Source organism: Podarcis raffonei, chromosome 1 (genome assembly GCF_027172205.1).
Source record: "Podarcis raffonei isolate rPodRaf1 chromosome 1, rPodRaf1.pri, whole genome shotgun sequence".
Lineage (NCBI taxonomy): Eukaryota > Metazoa > Chordata > Lepidosauria > Squamata > Lacertidae > Podarcis > Podarcis raffonei.
Window position 1 is genome coordinate 133674573 of NC_070602.1, and position 23752 is coordinate 133698324.

Consider the following 23752-nt stretch of genomic DNA (forward strand, 5'->3'; position numbering starts at 1 on the left):
TCAGGCTGTAGCAACATAACTGGAGTAGAGCTGAATTGTCAAACTGTAATGGTTTGCTACATATATATATATTTCTATTCATGTTACAGATGGATGTGTGTTTTGATTACAGTCATACCTTGGGATGAATATGCAACAGCTTAAATATTTTCGGGTTGCACTCTGCGGTGACCCAGAGGTAACAGAGTGCGTTACTTCTGGGTTTCGCTGCTCACACAGACACTCAAAATGACGTCACATGAATGCACAGAAGCGGCAAAACACGATCCGTGCACGCACAGTCACGTCTTACGTTCGCTTCAGGATGCGAATGGGGCTCCGGAACGGATCCCGTTCGCGTCCAGAGGTACCACTGTACTGTTTTTATGCTGATTGTGTTTCGTGGGTGTTGTTAACTACCCTTGCAACTGACCCAGAAGAGTGTGCTGTGTTTTGCAGAGGAAGGCTGCAGAAAATTTGCAAGCAGTGCAGCTTTTCAACCCTTCTTAAACTAGCTAGAAGGACCATCAGATTTTACTAAAGGCCTTTCAAACCTGAGATCCTTTGCCAACCTGGTGTATTTTTAGGTTGCTTTCCACCTCGTGACATTTTTGTATGAAAGTGTGGTGTGTGTGTGTGTGTGTAATAAAGGAGACCTTTATAATAGAAGACCTTTTAGTGGCTGTTAATAGGGGCCACTAGGCAACCATCCCTGCGCTAAGCTTGGCCTAAGAGCATTCAGTTGGGTACCTCTGACTATTATTCCATAGGAATGTTTATGAACATCATTTCACACACCCCACAATCAAATGTATAAAGATAAGCAGCCCTGCAACCAACCGCACGCAACACAGTCAAGACAGCAAAATTCGGCTACCTGGAAAAATACATGGTGCACTTGCTCCTAAGTAGTGTTGATTGTACTTACAAAGGGGATGGGATGGGACTGTAGCTATTTCCAGGTAACAAATTAGCTAGGATAGCTTTCATGGTGGACTTTTCTTTCACCTGGCTGTCTGTGGACCCCAGCAAATGCCCATCAAAGACATCTGGAAGAATAATAAACCATATGTCTCTCAATATTGTTAAAACACCAGAGTTCCAAGATTTGCTTATTCTGGGGATGTTCAGAAGTCACCTGTTATCTCTATTGTATTGATTGGTTCAGCTATTAAATTATTATCCAGTAAAGCCACTGCTTCTAGCAAGACGACTGCAAAGAGATCACTATGATTTTAATATAGCTCACGGTGCCAAAAATCAGTCTCGGGGCTTTTGTGCTTGGGTCAACATGAACAAAATGTACATGTCTAAAAAACTGCAGTTCTGAAAAAAGAAGGCATAAGCCTACAAAACCTGAATGCTGAAAATGGCAAAACTCTCAGTGATGCTGAAATGCAACTCCCTCCTCAACACCCAATTTTTGCTCACATAGTACTTGTAGAAAGGGCATGTGCTAAAGGAAGAAATGCCAAGCCTCCCATGAAGATAATTCATTGAATAAATGCATTTTTGGTTACATGGTTCAGCCGGCAGGAGGGGACGGGGAAGCAGAACTGAGAATGGTACCTTCCGAGCCGCTAGCGATGTCTGCTTCTGACTGTGCGTTGGCAAAAGAGGTTCCTCCTGTCAGCTGGTCCGACACGACTTCTGGAGGGGTAGGGAGCTGAAGAAGGGAAGAGCTTGTGGAGCTTTGGCTCGACAAGGTTGTCAAGAAACGGTCCTCTGCAAAATGGGGGCGGGGGGAGGGGGGAGAACCATACACCCAGTTAATTACTTAAAAGCTGAGCCAACATACAAGCAGCATATTTCTGAAGGCAGTCCCTATTTGCCTCTTGTGAACTATTTAGCATAGGTTGGAAAAAGGAAAAAGGACACACAAATAAGCACCCCTCCCATTTTTATCACTTGCATTGCCCTTCATCTGCAAGAGGAACCAGCCAATTCTTCCTATTATCTATCTATCTTTCTACCCTTAAAATTCCAAATAGCTAAACTTGTAGAAAAATGAATGTTGCAGTAAAAGGCAAAAGATTTATATGATCTGAAGAGAAAACAGACTTTAAATAAAGAGGACTTAAAAAAAAATAAACAAAAGGTAACAGCCAGGGTCAGGAGAGAGAAATAAGACCATAGGGATATCAGTAAGAAAGTTTTCTTAGCCTGAGAGAACCAAGATGCGGAAACTAAAAGAAAATGAGCTGAGATTTAGGCCTGGGTCTTCTGATGCCAGCTTATTTACTCCTGACCACGCATGACAGAACAGTCCAATTACACTGAAACAACCTTGCAATCTAAGATCTGGGGACTGAATTATTTTAAAAACAGAGATCTCAGTGATGTTGCACTGAGAGTAAAATGGGCATTTTCTTCAGCTCACTGAAAGGCCTGCACAACTTGAGGCCAAGATGATTGCAGCTCACTATAGCCGCAAATGGCAGCCTGCCAGGTATTCAGCAGCCCCCCTCCCCCCAATTTTCCTGCCAACCTGGGACTGCAGTGGTCTAAGTGGGTCACAAGTTGTGTGGGCATAGCTTAAACAGAGACACTGTTTAATTCTAGGCAGTGTTCAAATTATGGGGCAAGGGAGGGGAGTCTGTCATTAAATCAACAAGCACTGCATGGCAGTGACACGCAGCTAATAATTAGCCCTTTGAACTCTTGACCAGTGAAATCTCTGCACCAGCCAGACACTCACAGGAGAAGTCTGACTTTATTCTTGGCTGGCATTTTCAGGAATTTTTTACTTGCTTTGTGAGAATATGAAAGGAGTGACAGCGTACTGCAATGGAAACAAATCAGTGTGATATTATGGGGACGCTAAGCATTCCAAAAAGCGGATTTAAGTAAGCATAAGGGTACTGTGCAAGAGGACATTTCCATTTCCACACGAGACATTTTCTCTTCCTCATCTAACCCAAGGAATATTAGCCTTTATTAATAAAGTAAGGTAAAGGGACCCCTGACCGTTAGGTCCCGTCGCGGACGACTCTGGGGTTGCGGTGCTCATCTCACTTTACTGGCCGAGGGAGCCGGCGTACAGCTTCCAGGATGCAAGCTTACTGAGGGGCATTCAGAGGCAGCCTAACAAGTAAATGGAAGGCTGAAGTTTCTTAGAGAAGGCAAACATACCTTTCTCGCCATTTTGTAGTGCTGGAGAAACATTGCGAGGAGAGGCATCCATTGAGCTGATCTGTGGAATAAAAAGTAATCTGCATTTGCCTGTTCTCCCTTGGACTCATTGGAGGCAAGACGGATACCAAAACTTACACTGATATTGCTACCCAAAAGTTACCTAACCAAAAAAAGTTACTCTATTCATTCTACTGTGGAAAGTGGAGTGGGCTTCAGGGCTGCACACCTCTGCACACTTATTCGGAAGAAAGCAAGAACATAAAAACACAAGGAAAGCCCTGCTAGATCAGACAAAAGATCAGTCCACTCCAGCATCCTGCTGTCACAGGGTTCAATCAGAGGCCATGGGGAAACCTGTAACTGAGTTCCTCTCATTGGACTCACTCTGAGGGGACTCTCCTCCAACAGGAATCATGCTCAGTGCTGAGCCATAAACTCAGAAGACGAAATAATCCCTGGAGTTTCAGGCTGTCATGCAATCTGTCAGCCCGTTTACTTGTATCACCCAGCAAGTCAGCTCATCAGCACCTGCATGGTGGGAACGCAACTACCATATTTTTCACTCTATAAGATGCTCCTGACAACAAGGCGCACCTAGTTTTTAGAGGGGGAAAGCAAGGGGGAAAAAGTCTGTGCGGAGCATGTAAGCGGCTCTCGCTTTTCTTGCTTTAAAGCAAGCAAAGCGAGAGCCGCTTACATGGCTTCTCTCCCGCTTTGCGCAGCTCTCACTTTGCTTGCCCATCCCTCCTCCCGCCTCGCTGTAAAAGAGGAGGAGGAGACACCGGGACAGGGGCTTTGCTTGCTTTACAGCGAGGCGGGAGGAGGGATGGGCAAGCAAAGTGAGAGCTGCGCAAAGCGGGAGAGAAGCCATGTAAGCGGCTCTCGCTTTGCTTGCTCCCGTCCGTCCCTCCTCCTGCTTCGCTGAGAAGCCAGGACAGCAAGAGCTGTTGCCAGCTCTCGCTCTTTCTCTACTGTCAGCAGAGCAGCACAGCGCCTCTTGCTCTTCTGGCTTCCCAGCGAAGCAGGAGGAGGGATGGAAGGGAGCCCTCACAAGGAGCCCCTTCTGTCCTTCCTCCTCGCTTCGCTGCGAAGCCAGACGCGCTGCACAGCTCACGCTCTTGTTCTGCTGGCTTCCCAGCGAAGCGGGAAGAGGGACGTAAGGGAGCCCTTACGCAGAGCCCCTTCCGTCCCTCATCCCACTTCACTGAGAAGCCAGCAGAGCAAGAGCGACAGACGGGAGCCATGGCTCCGGCTGCGGAGGCATCCTCAGCTCACGACTGCAGCGGTAGCCGAGGGATCCCTCTGCCGCCCAGTGCATTCGCTCCATAAGATGCATAGACATTTCCCCTTATTGTGTGTCTTATTGAGCGAAAAATACAGTAACTTCTAGCATGTGCAGTGTTTTAGGAGCTGTGCTGGAAAAGCTCAGCCCGTGTCACATGTCCCCTCCAGAGACACTTCGGAAGCTCGGGAGGAGACACAAGCAACACTTGTTTATTCTGCGCACGCAAACCGGTCTCCCCGAAGAAATACAGCTCCTGTATGGAGCTGTGCCTCAGCAGGCCTAGAACCTGAGTGAGGAGCCTGAACCCGGGTGGCCAAATGCAACCCTTGAGACTCTCCTCAGGCCACACCCTCTCCTTAGCCTGCTCTGGGCTCTCTCCAGGTGCTTCTGCCTGGCTGGAGCGTGTCCTTCAACTGCGCAAACGCCTCTTGCTTGGCCTGGACAGATGGAGAGATGTGTGGGTGCATGTTTGCAGAAACCTGTGACTTTTCCATGGCTGGAATGCCTCCTGCTGTACACAGGTGAGAACGGCACCTGTTCCTCTCTCCACTGTTTGCCCCTTGCTTTATGCACCTCCGCCAGGTGGCCTCTCTAAGGTTACTCATGAAAGGGGGTGGGGGCCTTGGAGCTGGAAAATGTTCCCCACCCCTGGCCTAAGAAGAATTCCAGTTTCAAATTCATTACTATGAAGAACAGAAACCAGTACCTTGCTGTCTTCGCCTTGCCTCAGTCTCCCAGGGCTAGGCGGCACTGAGGGGCGTTTCCGCCCTTTCTCCTGCTGGAAGAGATCTTGTAACCTACAATAATAATAATAATAATAATAATAATAATAATAATAATAATAATAATAATAATAATAATTTATTATGTATACCCCAACCATCTGGATGGGTTTCCCCAGCCACTCTGGGCAGCTTTCAACAGAATATTAAAAATATGATAAAAGATCAAGCATTAAAAAACTTCCCTAAACAGGGCTGCCTTCAGATGTCTTCTGAATGTCAGGTAGTTGTTTATCTCTTTGACATCTGATGGGAGGGCGTTCCATAGGGCAGTTGCCACCACCGATAAGGCCTTCTGCCTGCTTCCCTGTAACCTCACTTCTCGCAGTGAGGAAACCACCTGAAGGCCCTTGGCGCTGGACCTCAGGGTCTGGGCTGAACAATGGGGGTGGAGACACTCCTTCAGGTATACTGGGCCGAGGCCGTTTAGGGCTTTAAAGGTCAGCACCAAGACTTTGAATTGTGCTTAGACACGTACTGGGAGCCAATGTAGGTCTTTCAGGACCGGTGTTATATGGTCTCAGCGGCCACTCCCAGTCACCAGTCTAGCTGCCACATTCTGGATTAATTGCAGTTTCCGGGTCACCTTCAAAAGTAGCCCCACACTACCTTAATGTTTACAACAGGGTAAACATTAAAAATGTTTTGATTCAAACATATATTTCAGTGGTTGTGTAGCTTATCTGTGAGCAGGATGTCTGTATGTTTACAGTAATGCCATCCCTCTCAAATTCACACTAGGGTCTACTTGAAAGACAGTTTTTGCAAAGAAATCCAGTACTTTTCAATGCCTGCGACTGACAAATTGAAAGGGGAAAAAGCCCCCTACTTTGTAGAGAAAGTCTATCTATGCCACAGTACGGAAATTACGCACCAGCCAGGGCCGTCCAATGGAGGGGGGAAATTGCAGGGGGCTGTGTCATGGCTGGTGATCGCAGGAGCACCAGAAATTTAATAGCTGCCACTCACTCACCTATTATTCCAGGCTTGCAGCATCTCACAGAGGCTCTGTTTTTTGGCTATTAGAGATTCAGAAACTGACTGCAGCTGCTGAGGAGTGTCAAGGGACGAAGAAAGCATCCTAGCTTGGATTTTCTCTATCCAGTTGCGAAACTCAACTTCCTCCATCTATTCAAGGACAGGGATACAAACATTGCAATGGCTCTTCTTGGGCAAAGACCTACCCATGACCTGTCTGCAATGTCTCTTCCTAGCAAGCTATCAAACTTCCAAGAAAGGGATGCTTATTTCTGCTGAGGACTAATACTGAGTAGGCAAAACCCATCTTTTTTTAAAAAAAAAAAAAACAGCAGGGAAAGATTTACCGTTATCGTAACCAAGTACTTCAGCTATAACTCTGCCCCTACCACTACTCTTTTTTTAAAAAAAATTATTCATTATTTTCAATTTTATACATTTCAGTAATTTTACAATCATTTTAACATTTCGAAACTCAACTTCCTTTCCCCTCTTTCTGTGGTTCCTTAAATTTATTTTTTATATTTTCTGCATACTCCAAATTAATTTAACTTAATCATTCATTCATCTACTTTAAATGTATACGCTTATAAAACTGCAGGTTATTACAATAATCCTGCCAGGGTTCCTATCTGTTTACAATTTATTTGTAAATATTCAATAAACCATTTCCATTCTTTTATAAAAAGTTTGCTATCTTAATTTCTAATTTTTCCTGTAAGTTTTGCCATTTCTGCATGTTCCATAAGTTTTTGTATCCATTCTTCATCCATTCTTTCATCGGGACTTCTTCTTCTTTCCATTTTTGGGCAAATAACATTCTTGCTGCCGTAGTGGCATACATGAATAAATTTCTATAGTTTGGATAGTTCTGTCCCTATAATTCCCAAAAGGAAATCTTCTGGGGGTTTTTATAGATGTTATTTTAAACATCTTTTTCAATTAATTATATATCATTTCCCACTACTCTTTATTGAGAGAGAACTCAAGAACAATGGCCAAAGTGCTCTCAGCAACCCCAGAAGTTATTAGACTACAACTCCCATCATCCCTAGCTAGCAGGACTAGCGGCCAGGGATGATGGGAGTTGTAGTCCAACCACATCTGGGGGACCCAAGGTTGAGGAAGGCTGGCTGAGAGTGTAGAACTGCTGTCCTCCACACGCCATTCTCTTCGGCTTCATGTAAACTGCACCCTGGATCTGCTGGCTGTGATGCAAGAATCGGAAGCCTGCTACGTTTAGCAAACCTGTAACATTGCATATAATTAGCGTGCTTTTCTCCACAGAATACATCAAAAATAAGTTACCTCCTTTTGGGCAAAAAGATCCTCCATCTTCTCCTCTCTTGTTTTGCTAAAAGTATCTGTTTTCAGAGAGGTGAGGCGTTCATCGACGGCAATATATACCTGAGACACCCTAAAACAATGAGGCCAAAGTTTGGAACGGAAATGCACACCTTTCAGGTTTTGCCACAATACACCCACTCCTCAATGTCCCCGTTGAGAATTTAATCTTGAATACTATGGGATGTGATTATACGCCTGTTGAGCCTGAGCTACTCTAGGCAGCTTCACACATGGCATATACGATACTTTGAGATAGCACAAAAGCACAGGTGTCCTCACAGAAATGTAATTACATGGTAAAACACACATGATAGCACATCTGTGCAGCTCATGGCTTTGGTTTTTTTGAGGTGAGATGCTTCACTGCCCTGCAAAGCTTTTTTTGCAGAACTATGCAAAATGATAAAACAAAACAAAATGCTTGATTTCCTTTGCATTACATAAATGTAATCAGAACTTGGATTTTGTGCAAAATTTCAGCTTTTTAAAATATAGTGTATACACAGCCCTAAATACATCATAGCTGTTGTCTAATGGAACTATAAGGCATGTCAAAGCAAAGACTCCACCTATCAGATGTAAACATTCTTGCATCGGGGTAGAAGGCTCTCAAAGTTTAGATTTTACAACTATCACAACAAAGAGGTACACTTCTGAGATGCAAATGTGGATCTTGAACTAGGGGAAGGGCCAAGCACCATTCTTATCGCTTATCACATCTCCCCACCAAGTCAGTCCATCTCACTGCCTCTTTGCTGAGAAGTGGAAGAAGGAACTTAAGGGGGACTGACTTGTTGTTTGGGGATTTTTATGGACCCAAAATCCACATACACACAAATTAATAAACACTGGCTCCAGTCTAGCAGGAGGTTGAACTGCAAACAACCCATTGAAATGACTGTGCTCATGCAAGTCCTCTTCATTTCAGTGGGACCTGTACTGTATTGCAGTTCTACCGACTGCAATATGTCAACACATTGTAATCACTTTTCATAATCAAACCCTGAATCTGTATAGGGTCAGCTGTGCCCACAAGAATATCCCTGAACAGCTCAGAACATCCTGGAACACAAATCACAACTGCCACATCAGGAACAAACCACTGCGTTTCATCTGGAGCAAAACAAACTGCAATCCCTGGTTCAGGCAATATGCTAAGCAAAGGACCGCGGTTTGTTGCTCCAACCTGCTCTAAGGAAAAGAGGAAAGCAGGTGGCGTCTCATGGCAAACCATGAACTATCATTTATTGCAACATGAGAACACGACCAATCCAATGCAGTTAAAGAGCCGTAACGGAAATGCCATTATCAGGTTAGACATACACTAACCTGGAGGAGGAAGGGGAGAGAACAGGTGCAGATACTTACTTTTGAGAAAAATCCTTCAGGTCTTGAAGCATGGCAACCTTATGCGGAACCTGACGTTTTATGTAGATCTTGGGATTTGGAACGCACACTTCTAGCAACCGTATAGGAGAATAACTAGGAAGAGAACATAACACATCTTCAAACTGGGCCAGATTGTTAACACAGGCGTCGCTTTGTATGGTGTCTGAAATTCAGGACCCCTAAATTTTAACAAACTGACTTGTGAATTGCCCGTAAGACAGAATCAGAAACAATGGTTTGAGGAGGACTGGAAAACGCCACTTTCTGTTAACGGTGGTCATGCCCCCTGCTCAAATATGGGAAAATAGAGAGCCTGGGATACGTTGAGTTGTTGGGTGCTAATATTTTATTCAGGACAAATAAACAATAATATTTGGGGGGGGTAGCTTAGAAACTATGTTCTTTGTGTACCAGATTAAAAACAAGAGCGGGGTTTAAAAAAATCACACTTGAATGTTTATGTTATAACAATAATAATAATAATAATAATAATAATAATAATAATAATAATAATAATATATTATTTGTACCCCGCCCATCTGACTGGGTTTCCCCAGCCACTCTCGGCAGCTCCCAACTAACTATTAAAAACACAATACAGCATGTTGAGCAGAGCAATCCTATATGGAGCCGAGGAGGAAGGAAGAAATGGATTCACTGCCTGAGATCAAGCCCTGCCAGCTCTTGGTGGCCAAGGCAGAAGGCTGGTGGGTGTCTCTTCCTTCCTCTGTGCTAGGCCAACTCTAGGTTGGCATAGCTGAGGTGCCTGAGCACTGGTCTTCTCGGGGTATCTAAAGCTATCAGCACTCCACACCCAAAACGCCCTGTTTCAGGGTCATGTGCTACTGCAAACAGTAGCTTTTTGACCGCCTGGGCAGAGTCAGGGTCTCTGCCACAGTGAAGCCCCACCCAACAGCCCTTTTCTCCATCAGTGGACACTGGAAGACACCTACATGCGACTCTGACTGCCCCCCCACCCCCACCCCACCACTGCTGCAGGATAGGTTACAACTCTTCTTAGCATGAAAACAAAAGATGAAAGTAAAAATTACCTACATCAAAAGATCACCGAAATTTAGAATTATAAAATATTGTGATGCTGTTTTGCTGACCCTCTAAGATTATGGCTTGTGGGCTTTATGATTTGGTATTCCACACATCCTAACAAAACTAATTGTGTTTGATTGTTTTCTTTCCATTGTTCTGACTATGTTTCACCCTTATTTGCTTTACTGGCTAATTCTACTAAACATAAAAGTTATTATTATTTTTAAAGGATAACATATTACTCCATATATTTATTGTATTTTTGATTGCAGAGGTTTATACGAATATGTATTTCTTAAAATAAAAAGTAAATAAAATAAAATCAGGCCACTTATCTCCTGAATTTGCAGAGGGAGGTAATAAACCTTTGGAGGGAAAGCCTTCTTACCTGAAAGAGGCCACCATCTGATTGTAAGAGAAGTACTGGTGGTAGTCGTGATGTATGGAGTGCCCACAGGGCTCCGCGTTGGCCCTTCGGGTGTATTGGTGCCCGTAAAAGCGCAGCTCAAGGTATTTGGCAAAGGACATGGACCAGGAGTCATTGGAAAGCGGAACTACTGGTGTTACCTGGAAAAAGTTAGTGGTTTTATCTGAGCACTTTGGCGACACGCAGAAAAATCCATCCAAGCCACATCTATGACTTAACATGAGTTTCAGCAGTTCTTGGGTGTGACTTAGAATCTACAACACGCCCGTGCATAGCTTTGATTTATGTAGGAAGGAGTCAGCAAAACAACAAGGCCAGCACACCTCTAGATAACAGTGTCACTGGGACAGAGGTAGCAAATGAAATTGCTGACTTGGAAGTCTGGCTGCAGAAAAACACAACTCTTCAAAAGCACAAATAGTGCATATTGTGGCACACTCTCTCACAGCATGAAAGCACTGCTGCTAGGAGGTCTCCAGTTATGCTGCTGTTAGGAGGTCTCCAGTTGAAATCTCACTTCTGCACATAAACATATAGGCCGGGGCTTAGGCAAGCTGCTATCGCACAGCCTCAGTCACCCAACTGTATTATGGGTATATTGTTTCTTGGCACACACTACTTTAAGAACTATGAAGTACAGCAGAAGATTAGAGAATGTAAAAAGTGTAGCATAAATGCAAAGTATCATATTCAGGCCTACTAACTTAATTTTAAGTTCAAATGCAGTATTTTTATACGGTGTAACAGAAATGATTTCACGTGGAAATGCAAAGTCTCTCTAACAAATGCTAATAGCCAGAAGCAGTTTAGTCATGCTGGCCACATGACCCGGAAAAGCTGTCTGTGGAAAAACGCTGGCTCCCTCGGCCTGAAGCGAGATGAGCACCACAACCCTGTAGTCGCCTTTGACTGGTCTTAACCATCCAGGGGTCCTTTACCTTTACCATTACTCTGCTTAGAAAGCAGCTCTTTTTAAGAAGGGTGATCTTCACACATCACGAGTGGATAAGAATGCTGCCCCAGCAGTTCATGAATTATCAGCTCTTAAATTCCATCTTTGAGGGTCTTCTTCCCCTGCTCCCACAACAAAGGTCTGTCAAGAAGTCCAATCCATGTCTCGTGGGCTGCAAAGCCAGTTCCAAAAGCAGCTTTTCCTTGCCCCACAGGCATGAATTCTGCTTCATATTGGTTTAGAGCCCCACTGCACGACACTAACCAGGTTCCCTCTTAAAGCCTGGATTTGCAGACCCACCTCAAACCCTGGTTAGAACTGTGCAAATCTGAACACTAAGCTAGGGGACAGGGATAAATTGGGGGTTTTCCTGAGGAGGGTGGTCTCTTCATAACAGAGTCCTGTAGGCAGTCGCTATTATCTTGATAGCAAAACAATACAAACGGTATTTGGTATGATTAAACAAAGTTTTTGACAAGCGAATGAAGGGTACAAGGCTTAAATTTGCCTTGAATCACAATAAAGACATCTTAATTAAGGACATGCAACCTTGCCCTTCACAGATTACTTTGAATTAAAGGCAGGAACTTAGAAGAAAGGTGGCCTTTCTGTAATTTTTGTGCGTTCAGCTTGGACCCCCTCCCACCTCCATGTTTCTGGCCCCTGCCTGCACCTTTGCTAAGCAAGCATCCACACTCAATACAAAAGCTTGTGATAACTGACTCACCCAAACAAAACAAAACCACCACCGCAGAATGGAGATCTCTCATTACCTGCTTGCACATCCTACACCAGGAGTAGGTTAGAATCGTGTGCTGATAGCCCGGCACTGGGGAGTCCAGTTCCTTCAGTATGATCTGGACGCAGCCTTGCCCATGGACAAAGCGACGGATGTGGTGCACCATTGGGGTATCACAGAACATGCTTGGGCACTGGTAGGAAGGCCTGGAAAGAACAAAGGGCAAAAATGTGAAGCAAACATCTTTCACTTGGCAACTAGGAGTTGCTGGACTACAACACTCAACTGCTTTGACACTGGGGAACTTGCAGTTTTGCAAGGGCCACAAATGGCTCCGCCTGCATTTGTGAAGAGTCAGATCTTTGAGTGTGGCAGCAGCTGTGCTTGTGAACTCCCTGCTTATTGACGTAAAGCTGGCATCCTAGCTATATTGTTTTGGACACCAGCTGAAAGCTTTATTTTAGCAAGCCTACTTTAATTTCTGGGGTTTCCTTCAGCTTTGCTGATTTTATCTGTGTTTGATTGATACTTATTATTCTTGACTGCTCAGAGATACTTTTTCCTGATTTAAGTGGCATATCTGTACTTTGCTAAATAAATAAAAATAAACCACCAGCCATGCTGGCAGCGCCTGGTGGAAGCTGGGAGTCCAAAACATCTGGAGGGCCACCAGAGAGCTCTGAAGGGTCCGCTGCTTCCTTCTTTTATTTGATGCTGTGCCTCTTTGTATTATGAAGATGATCTATGCACTTCCTTACAGTGGCACATTGGCTGTGTCTATACAGCGTGAGAAAACCTTGCCTCAGGAGGCCTGCTAGAGTCTTCTCCACATTATGGCAGCCTTCTTCTTGCTTACTGTCTCCATCCTTCTCCAAGCACTGAAGAACACCTCAACTTTCTCCTCTGTTCAACCACTATGGTTCAAGTGTTTATATTCAAGAACAGACGGTACTTAAGAAGGACCACTTTGAGGGGTTTTTTATATACACTCAAGCAGTGTATAAATTTTATGAAATAAATGAAATCTAAGAAAGTTGAAATTTCTTACCTGAAGCAATACCTTTCTAGAAACACACCCAGAGTGAGGTCATTCTTTCCATAGAACTCCATAACCACCATCCTAAAGTGACCGAGAGCAGAACAGTGATTCTTTGGGTGGTTTGAGAATGGTTGTAGAATACATTCCTATAACGCTCAGGGAGGCCTGTACTTTTTCTGACCAAAGTGTGGTTCCAGAGTCAGGCACAGGCTCCATAAAAGCCATGGGGGGATCAATCACAGACACAGCTTGAACTTACTCCCCATTAATTATCAGCTTTAAAATATGTCACAATGTAGCACCTGCAAAGCTGCTGAGCCATTTCCCTACATCCATCATCCACGGCCATTATCTGGGGATAATATACATGATACATGAGCTGTAAGGTTAAAGAACACTGGTCTAAATTACAGCATGGTGTGGGAGCAATGTGGCTATCCCATGCTTCCTTACAATGAGGAAGAAAGCATGGAGGATGCAGCATCTGGAAAGAACACTCTACCTAAATGTGAAAGGCACAGTTAATAAATGCACTGCATTTGGAAATAGCTATACTGGATGTTCCAGCTGCAATGGAAGATGCAATATTGAACTTCCACCAGCAGAGGGTGAAGTCTTGCAGCAGCAGCAAGCGGAATCAAAGGTAGCACAAGCTGCAAGCAGCCAAAGCACAAAAACATGCAATTGTGTTTCCACTGGCTTTCAGGACTAAGGTCTTAGGTGGCGGAACCCCAAGAGGTGTTGCCTCAGGTTGCCCCTGGTCAGGACCCACTGCCTGGTCGCTACCTGGTCAACAATGCCACCAAAAAAATATAAGGTGAAAAATTAAGATAGTAGTTCCCTACTGCATGCTTGAATTAAAGGGGAGTCCAGGATGGGAGGCCGGGGAAGACTACTGATCTGGGTGATACAAGGTACAGGTAAAGGTAAAGGGACCCCTGACAGTTAAGTCCAGTCGCGAATGACTCTGGGGTTGCGGCGCTCATCTCGCTTTACTGGCCGAGGGAGCCGACATTTGTCTGCAGACAGTTTTTCCGGGTTATGTGGCCAGCATGACTAAGCCGCTTCTGGCGAACCAGAGCAGTGCATGGAAACGCTGTTTACCTTCCCGCCGGAGTGGTACCTATTTATCTACTTGCACCTTGAGGTGCTTTCGAACTGCTAGGTTGGCAGGAGCTGGGACCAAGCAACGGGAGCTCACCCTGTCACGGGGATTCAAACTGCCGACCTTCCGATCGGCAAGTCCAAGCAGCACAGTGGTTTAAACCACAGCGCCACCCGCGTCCCTGGGTAATACAAAAGTATGCCCTAATCTTAGAAATGGCTTAATTTTAGAAAACCAAATATTTCTCCAATTAACATTGAAAGGGTTGCCTGTACACTTTTGCTTTGCATTTGAGCCTTTAGGGAGTTTTAGGTCTTGGGCAGATTTTTTTAAAGGGTGCCACCCATCTGCCTCCTGACTATACTCTTAAAGCAGTAAGTGAGGAATGCATGTTTTACTTCCCAGGCTGGGAAATGGGGGTGGAAAGAGTGGCTCAAATTCCCTACACATGGCGATGGGGTGATCTTCCTCACTGCCTGTCCTTCGACATCCTCCCTAACTGAGAGTGCTCTGGGAGGAGATGGAGGAGAGTTGGAGGTCTTCCAGGTCTTTGTGCAAGTCCCCTAATCCAATAAAAAATACCGGTCTGTGCTCCCTTACAGCCCCCCCCGCCCCTCCAGTTACCCACTGCACAGCTCCCACCTCGACTTTACACAGAACGGGGAAAACTAACTGATAGTTAGGAAACATTTAAATTAGGTCAGAGAGAAAGCAAGAGCAAACCAATGTCGCACCATGGGCTAACGCAGGCACTTGGAGCATTGCTGGATTGGGCTGAAGAGCTGCTGAACAAGACGCAGAGCCTCTGATGGTTTGCAGGGCTAAGACAGTCCACCTGGCAAGACACATCCCAGGAGAAAGAATTCACACACTTTAGAAACTGAGATATGAAAGCTTGGAGCTAAGTGGCACCTTAAACCGAGGTTATGGGTACAACAACGGAATGTCTAGGCGCTCTTTTTTATAAGAATACAAAGCTGAAAATGAATGAACTGCAGCTAAAATATTACGTTCATTTTTCACAAGGTCTAGTCCTTCCCCTGCCCACCCCCCTGATATTCTGAAGAGGGTCTCTTCCCCAGTCTTCAGAGAATAACTGGAAGTGGGGAGGCAGAAAAGGGTCCTCCTTTCCTTCCACTCTGCAGTTTTAAACTGAAATCTTAGGGACAGTACTGCGCCCAGAGCTCAGAAACTGTTCGCGCTAATGAAATTCCCTGTCGCAAAATGCACCTAGAACAGTGGGAGTTTCTAACACTGAATACACCACTTCCACTCATGCAATAGTATCGTTCAGGAAGTAATAAATGGCCTTAACTCCAATGCAATTCAAACCAGATTTTTTTGGGGGGTGGGGGCATTTTAACTTAATTTGTACAATTGCCCAAGGTTATATTTTCTGTTGACAGGTTTTATGAAAACAGGGAAGAGATGTTGGAAATTATCACTTTGATAGACTAGACAAACATAAATCTGACGCATAAATGTATTTTTCACTTGCATGTGAATAATCTGCCCCACCCTCAGCTTCCCTGCTTTTCTATTTATTTTTATAGCAGTTAGGAACATAGGAAGATGCCTTCTATCAAGTCAGACCACTGAGTCTCCTTATCTGCACTGACTGGAAACAGTTTTCCAGGGTTTCAGACAAGGAATCTTTCCCAGCCCTGCCTGGAGATATTGTGGGATGAATCTGGTGTGGAAACAGGGTCTTCATCCACAGATCCTTACACACGCACAGAGTTGTGTGTGAAAATTCTGTGCATGGCAGTTTCAAGACGTTTAAGAAATGCAGCTGGAGTTTGAGCATCTCTGTCTAAAATCAAACTCTGCTTTCTTTTAAGATTTGTGATGAAGGGGGCAGGCCATCCCTCTAAAACCCTAGACAAAAAACACAACCCCAGTGTATTGTAAGTGCTCACTTTATGAGACCATAAGGATTCGTTCTGAATGAACCCTCTGTCGTCGTCATCACTCCTGAGTCCAAATTTCATGCCGGATGCCTCTTTAGAAGACTGAGCAAATGGGTCCGAGTCCTTTTGCACAATCCTTCCTCCTCTGGCCCGGAAGTCGGCCAACATTCTGGCCAGGCTATGGCTGCTGTTCAGATGCTCAGCGATCCGGGTGCTGACAAGCTGGTGGGAAGGTAATATCTGGACAGGCTTGGCCGGGACGCTTCCATTCATGCCTTGCAAGCCAGACAGGTCCCTTAACAGCTGCTTCTTCCTTCTGCTGTCCATCTCCTTGTACTCCTTGCTGAGCCGAGGAGACACATAGACCTGCTCCAAGAAATACTCCCTGGTGGGGCAGCGCATGCCTTTCTCCGTCAGCAGAAAGGGCTCGCGGAACTTGATCACCGGGGAGGCGCAGAGGATAATGTCCTTCAGCTCTTGCTTAAAAGCCAAGGAGAAGGTTTTGAGCCGGTCTTCTGAAGACGTCACTTCCTCTGTAACATACAATCCAGTGTCATCCTGCAAAGGGTCCCGAAATTCCCTGATCTGACTTTTGGGCTCCTGGAAGTCGTCCATGTGCCTCAGACTCTCCAGAGGCTCACTGTCCAAAATCCCCAAGTGTTGGTCAGTCAGCTCGAGGGGTAACAATGTCTCTGGCACCAACACTGGCGTTACAAAAGGGACTCTATATGCAGAATTCATTAAGAAGTGCAAATGCTGTTTCTGTGGGGCAAATGCTTGTAGATCGCCCATCTCCTGGCCCTCCTCTTCTGTCAAAGTCCTTTGTTCCAGGGAGCCCATCTCATCTGAGGACACCAATTCTGAGATAGCGGGCAGCTTGTCGGGGACCCCGTCTGCATCTTTTCCTGCTGTGCTGCTTTCTCTGTTCAAAGTATCTTGCTGTCCGTTTTCTTCCTCCTGCCCTTCAGGCAGACAGTGGAAGGAGCCATGTCTGGCCAGCACTGGAGGCATCGCAAACTCATCCATAAGGAAGGAGATCTCCAGCTGGGAATGATAAGCCACACAGATCATGAAAATAAGGATCTCCTTCACTCGAGCCAGCTCGTAATCCCCCGCGCCACGCAGCTTGATGGTGCAGCCCAGGTGCTGGGGGCAGCCTTCGAAAAACATCAGCGTTTTCGTTTGCTCTGGAAAAAAGAGGAAGATAAAGTTGTGCTCGTTTCTCTCTTTTTGTTAAAAGTGGGCGGGCTCTTTAAGTGGTCAGCTGGTATATATATCCCAGAGTTACAAATGGCTTTAGATCTTTTTCAGAAGGTCGGCCGGCCCTGCCCCACATTCCCTATTGCTTTCAGTCATGTGTCAAACCATACGGATCCCTGCGGCCACTTCCATAAAGTAGTAATGCAGTTAAGCTGTTCATTAAAATTGTTCATGCACTTTGAGCGAAATGCAAAACAAGCAGAGGTTTCATTCACTCCTTTATTAAAATATTTATATTCATTAAATATATTCTATTCATTAAAAAAAAATCAGCATAGTTTACAACACCTCTGCATAAAGCCATAGAATAAAAACCCATTAAAAAGCCAGGAGATTATGGATGTAAAGGAATATTCCCTTAAGAGATGAGTGAAGAATCGTTTTACTGAGAAAAGAAGGAAGTGCTAGAAATCTGTCTTGATCAAAACCTTTAGAAAAGCAGGAGTTTGGTGACAACTGAAACAAAACTAACATAAGTTATTAAACCTAGTGACAAATAAAATAATAAAATGAAAGAAACCCATGATTTTAAACCTTGCCCCTGCACATGGCCTGAGGGAAAGCCACTCTCTCAGCAGACCTACCAAAGGGTTAGGGTAAGAATTACAAAATCCAAAACACTTTGGACACTCAAAAGCACTACATAAATGCTACGTATTATTATTATTAGTGGTGCCAGCTCTATAGAAATTACTTTGTTATCACATTAATCATGACGCTGTATTTCAAAGAAGCCCAACTCTGTTAAAAAGGAGGCACAGCCAGCCCTGTTTCCAGCCAAACAAGGTTAGGACTTGGATCACTCACCATTAGGCAACTGAAACACTTGGATGTAAAATTTGTGGCAGGTTCCCAGGTGTGGTTTGGTCAGCAACTGATCCATTGACATTAGCACATCTCCTTGAGTCATCCGGCTTACTCTGTCCAAGACGTGCTGCAAAACATTGATAAGAAAAATGCTATGCACTTACTTTAACTTAATCCAGGAGAGAGGGGGAAGAGAGAGAGAGAGAGAGAGAGAGAGAGAGAGAGAGAGAGAATAGGCTATGGCATAAGACTGCAACCAAAAGCAAGTTATCAACGAAATCTAAATGGTTTTACGTAAATTAAGAATCCGAGATTTGCCCACAGGCAACAGCACCCGCGTGCATAATTAGATCATTTCTACATTTTCTGAAAATTAATCTGCTGTGCTTTTTTACAGCATTTGTGATGTTGTGACAAGGACTGGAGAATGAGAGAGGTGACAATCAGGGAAGATACTGGTTAACTGAAGGAATGGCAAGGGAATGCTGTGTAGTCCATAAACTATACCCCAATCTTTTGTTTAAGTCTTCCTTTGGAGGTCTGATCTCTGACAAAAAACAATCCACACCTTATGAAACCATGAAATCTACAAACCATTAAGACAAAAAAGGAATATTTGAGAGACCAAGTTTCACGACACACTCTGTAGACAACAGGTGACAGAGAACCCTTGTCCCTCAGCAGATCTACCTCATGGCATTTGATCCTATTCAGGGCAAAGTACCACTATCAGCATTTGTTAAATTATACTGATGTGGAAATACTCCCAAGGCTTTTTAAATTTTACATTATTTGTTGAAAAATAAAAAGTAGAACATCAGAAGTGCACAGAATAAGACGCAAAAAAAGGAGAAGAAACAGGAAATAGTACCCATGTAGAAAACAAAACGGGGGAGAAAAGGTATTGTGTACATCACCCCCCCAAAAAAAGGAGGGAAAACCTGTTGCTGAACCATGATTTCATTTCGAATTCTAGCACTTACCGGCTTAACGTTAATGACCAAAGTGATGCCATGTTCCAGCAGCATGTCTTGGGCAATACGGGACACAGTTTTTTCAACCAGGACCAGAGTCGGCCTGACATCCACTATCCTCTGAACATAGTTCTTCAGGAACTCCCTTTCCTATCATGGCAGAAGCAAGAATTGCAATCATCAGATACCAGGCCCTACATGAGGACTAAAAGCATGTCTAAGGCTGCAAACTTAAAACATGCTTACTCAAGAGTAGTTCCCCCCCCTTAAAACTAAACTGACAGTTCAAGTAAACACTAACCTAATTCAGGTTTTATGCGCTAAAACAGAGCACTTAAGGAATTGGATTACTGACTGACTAATAAAACAGGGAGACACAATGCTCATGAATTTCAGCAATTCTGAAATTAGTACTTTGGTATGCAGAATGGTGCTGCCACTGGTGTTCTTAATTTTTTTGAAAAAAATATTTTTTTAAGAAGCACTAAAACACCTTGGTTACATAATATTCCCAGATTAAATGTTTTCCATAGCCAGAGTTGCTCAGAGCAGATGTATGGTTCCAATATCCTTGGAGATGGTCTGCGTACTCTTCACCCCCTGCCCTGTTTCTGGAGTTAACCATGACACAATATTATGACATGCTCTTATGTCAATGCTAGTTTTACCTAGAATTGAAAAACCCAACTTCAAATTCTGGCTTCAAGCTGTATCAAGAGCAGCTCAGGTCTGCACTAGACCAGCATTGTTTTCCCAGCAAAGCTGGTGTTTGGGTGATTTACCATTGGAGCTGGGGAAGAAATAGCAAGGCTGCGATCTTAAGCACACTTAAGATAGCAAGCCCCGGTATATAAAATTCACACACCACTTAATTGTAAAGGACCTCAAAGCCATTTACAAAAAGATACAATAATGACATCGATAAAAATTCACAACCATGCCTTAAAACTTATGAAAGTTAAAATACTAAAACAGATTAAAATTACTTTTTAAATTCTCAGTAAACAAGTACAGGACTGTGTCATATGTGTGCATACCAAGATCCTCATATGGCTCTTGCATACTGGTATTGTTAAAAACCTCTCTCATTTGCTAGGTAAGCTTTCACAATGTAAGGTGTAAAAAAAAGGTAAAAGACCCCTGGACAGTTAAGTCCAGTCAAAGGCCACTATGGGGTTGCAGCGCTCATCTCGCTTTCAGGACGAAGAAGCTGGTGTTTACCCACAGACAGTTTTCTGGGTCATGTGGTCAGCAGGACTAAACCGCTTCTGGCACAATGGGACAGCGTGATGGAGGCCAGAGTGCACGGAAACGCCATTTACCTTCCCGCCACAGCAGTACCTATTTATCTACTTGAGCTTTGATGTGCTTTCAAACTGCTAGGTTGGCAGGAGCTGGGACAGAGCAACGGGAGCTCACCCCGTCGTGGGGATTCAAACCGCTGACCTTCCAATCAGCAAGCCCAAGAGGCTCAGTGGTTCAGACCAGAGTGCTACCTGGCGTCCCTCTTTCATAGAAGACTATTAAAAGAATATCATAATGAACTGAGCAAAACACCAGTCCGTTTTCAAATCGGCTGCAATTGGCTAGTTCTGAATAATTGCAGGGAATATGTGGTTTGCCATAGTCTCCGTGCTTTGCTGACTTGAAGCACGGAGACTATGGAAAACCACATATTCCCTGCAATCATTCAGAACTAGCCAATTGCAGTCACGAATAAACCAACTCATTAGACTGTGATAGGATGGTAAAAGAGGATAAAAAAAGCAAACTATCCCAACCTGAAGGACAATGGGATCTATGCAGGTAAACTTTGTTTCTTCTCGGTAGAGATATTCGATGGAGCACTTCAGCATAAGAATTTTGGGGTTTTTGATACAGGAGTTCATCTAGAAAGAGAAAAGGTTGTTAAATGTATCCCTTCACTATTTCGTGTTGAAAGATAGAGCGATACCTTCCCTTAGAAAGTGCACTAGGAAGAGTCAACAACTCAGTGGCAGAGCGAAAAGGCAGCATTGCTAGGCTGCCATGGCAAAAAGCGGAGGGGACCCAATAAAAGTCAGGATCTTATTTTATCTGTAAGCCGCCTTCAGTCCCTGTCAGGGAAAAGGGCAGGGCATAAACAAACAAACAACTTTGTAGTAACAGTAAGTGGGGTAGGGAAGATTAAGAGCAAAAACTGTTACAAAACTAGTCGACTAGGTACTATATCAAACATTAGACGTTCCAAGTCCTCCATGCTACCATATTACATAAACTGACATAGCTGCACCATACCTTTTTATGTGCTATGTTCTTGGTGCAAACAAAGCCATTCACCACAACCGAGTCAAATTTTTTTCCACCTGGAATCTGTCAAAACAGTAAGAATTTTATTATCCATGGATCTCCTAATTTTCCCAGTTTGTGTTAAAAAGGCAAGACTCTTAAAAAAAAAAAGTATTTTCTTTTCCCTCCTAACATCAATAAGCTAACTAGAAATAGCTCAGATAAATGTAGCTTCCATTAATTCTTGCATGAGGCTCAAATGGGTAATTCAGGCATCCAGTTTATCGTGAGAACAAAATACGTAAATTAGGTTCATTTGTAGCACACAATTAAAATTATTTATTTCAAGAAAGTACTACTTTTTAAGGAATATGACATTTCCCCAGCACTCACAACTGCAATATATTGTCAACCAGGAACATCTAGCTAAGGAGGCCACTGGAATTTGAAATGTTGCATGAAGTGTAATCATGCAAACACATATTTAAAAACAGCTCTCCCCTGCTGTTAAGCACAGGAGTACCAAAAAATGTCAAACTGATGACAGGTCCTCACCATTAAAAGAACACACCTTTCTATTACAAAAGTAGGTTGCCTTTTATGGACATGAATTTTAGCTACATACCACTTTTATTCCTGGACTAATCAAATCTTATTTTATTATTTATCTTTATTATGGATAGTCTAAAAATGTTCATGCTAAGTAAATGTTTAGCATAGTGACCTGTTTTGGTTCAAGATCATGCCTAGGAAATGGTAAAGGAAAAGGGGGTGGGAAAATCTAAATTCAAAATGAGGTCAGAACTAAGAGATGATTGAATACCAGTCAATGTAATTAAACATGGGTCACTTGGTGTGAGCTGGAAATAAGCTGCAAATAATTGCCACTTACAATAATGTTAAACAGAAGCAATGGGAGCTGAGTGCTAGAGTTTTCAAAAATGATCAAGGGTTAGTTCAGGTGTGAATGATTGGCGAGTTGCCTCCCAAACATTTACCCACTAAGCCAGCAAGTTGCTGACATAGCCCTGCACTCGTACAACCAGGCAGACACCAAGAAGGAGGTTTATCAAGCGACTGGCTTGGAGGGTGGCAAGTTCTCTGGCAGGCTTGGGCGAGTTTTGGGATATGGAGGTGCCATCATTCTGAAAGCCAGCACAAGCCTTGAGCAGCCAGCTCCCTTCTCGCTGACCCCCCGTTTCCCCCACTGGAACTCACTTTTTTGATATGGACAAACTGACGGATGTCCATGTCATCGTCCCTGTTCTTGACGTCGGGTCGGACCGTCTGAACCACCTGGCAGACCACGGGCACAATCATATCCCTCCAGGAGAGAGACAAGGACTCGTTGTAGAGCAACTGCTGCAGCAGCGCCATCATGTGGTTGTGATTAGCTGAGCTGCAGAGAGAGATTTGAAAACATGGTTAAAGTTCAGGAGATGGCAGCGGGAGGGAATATCCTCTGGAGCCATATAGACCTGTTTGCCTGACAGTGAACTATGCCTGTGAAGTAGCTACAGCAAGCCCCTGTAAATCCCCCAAAATAATCACTCCAGGCTCCCAAAGCAAAGAGGAGGGCAGATTCACAAATTTAGGGGCTCCCTTCTGGATTTGTGTAGGGTTTAGCCTTTCCTTCTCCAGAAGATATCCCGCAAGGCAGCAGAGGTTTAAGGTGGGAGTTTTCCTTCTCCTAGACAAACTACCTTCCCAGGCTGAGGAGCCCCACCTGCCTCTCACGACCCTCCCTGCTTTCTTGACTGTTGGTCTCATTTGCTCAATCCGCCAGAGCCCGTCTTCGCAGGCAAGGGAAGGGAACCCAACTTACAGCAGCCTCTCCATGGCTTGTTTTTCCCCATTCTCCTCCCTCAGAAGGTCCAGGCTGCTGTTGTGCCAGCCCAAGGGTGTGAAAAACAGCTCTTTGGATTTTTCTTCAACTCTCCGATTGAACAGCGACTCTAAAAAACACAAGTGGTGGGTGGGAGGGAAGTGGTAAGATTACACTTTAATCCATATACAGTCGTACCTCCGCTTACGTATCCTTCCGGTTACGTAAACTTCAGAATACGTAAGCGGCAAACCTGGAAGTATATTTACGGGGTTTTGCTGTATGCGCATGTGCAGAAGCACTCTACTGCCATGCATGCATGCGCAGAAGCGGTCTCTCCAGTCGCAGAAACCTCAGAATCCAGCCGGACCTCTGGAACGTATCCCATCTGCAACCGGAGGTACCACGACTACAGTACAGTGGTACCTCGGGATGCAAACAGCACCTGTTCTGGGGCCCCGTTCGAATCCTGAAGCGAACGTAAGCCGTGTCCACGCGTCTGCG

General features: G+C 44.3%; 1 protein-coding gene across 7 annotated transcripts in view; it reads right to left on the reverse strand.

Moving 5' to 3' along the window:
- The window catches only part of PIKFYVE (phosphoinositide kinase, FYVE-type zinc finger containing), an 83185-nt gene that overhangs the window by 14136 nt on the left and 45297 nt on the right, over positions 1-23752 (reverse strand). For all 7 annotated transcript variants that reach the window (XM_053362978.1, XM_053362970.1, XM_053363005.1 and 4 more), the window contains 18 exons: positions 23249-23378; positions 22642-22822; positions 21433-21507; positions 20937-21044; positions 19165-19305; positions 18182-18308; positions 16124-17301; positions 14939-15039; positions 13109-13180; positions 12095-12266; positions 10331-10509; positions 8875-8988; positions 7468-7576; positions 6155-6309; positions 5106-5196; positions 3112-3172; positions 1549-1704; positions 908-1028 (listed from right to left, as the gene is read on the reverse strand). In XM_053362978.1, the coding sequence (XP_053218953.1) occupies positions 908-1028; positions 1549-1704; positions 3112-3172; positions 5106-5196; positions 6155-6309; positions 7468-7576; positions 8875-8988; positions 10331-10509; positions 12095-12266; positions 13109-13180; positions 14939-15039; positions 16124-17301; positions 18182-18308; positions 19165-19305; positions 20937-21044; positions 21433-21507; positions 22642-22822; positions 23249-23378 (3271 nt within the window). The remainder of the gene's footprint in view (positions 1-907; positions 1029-1548; positions 1705-3111; positions 3173-5105; positions 5197-6154; positions 6310-7467; positions 7577-8874; positions 8989-10330; positions 10510-12094; positions 12267-13108; positions 13181-14938; positions 15040-16123; positions 17302-18181; positions 18309-19164; positions 19306-20936; positions 21045-21432; positions 21508-22641; positions 22823-23248; positions 23379-23752) is intronic.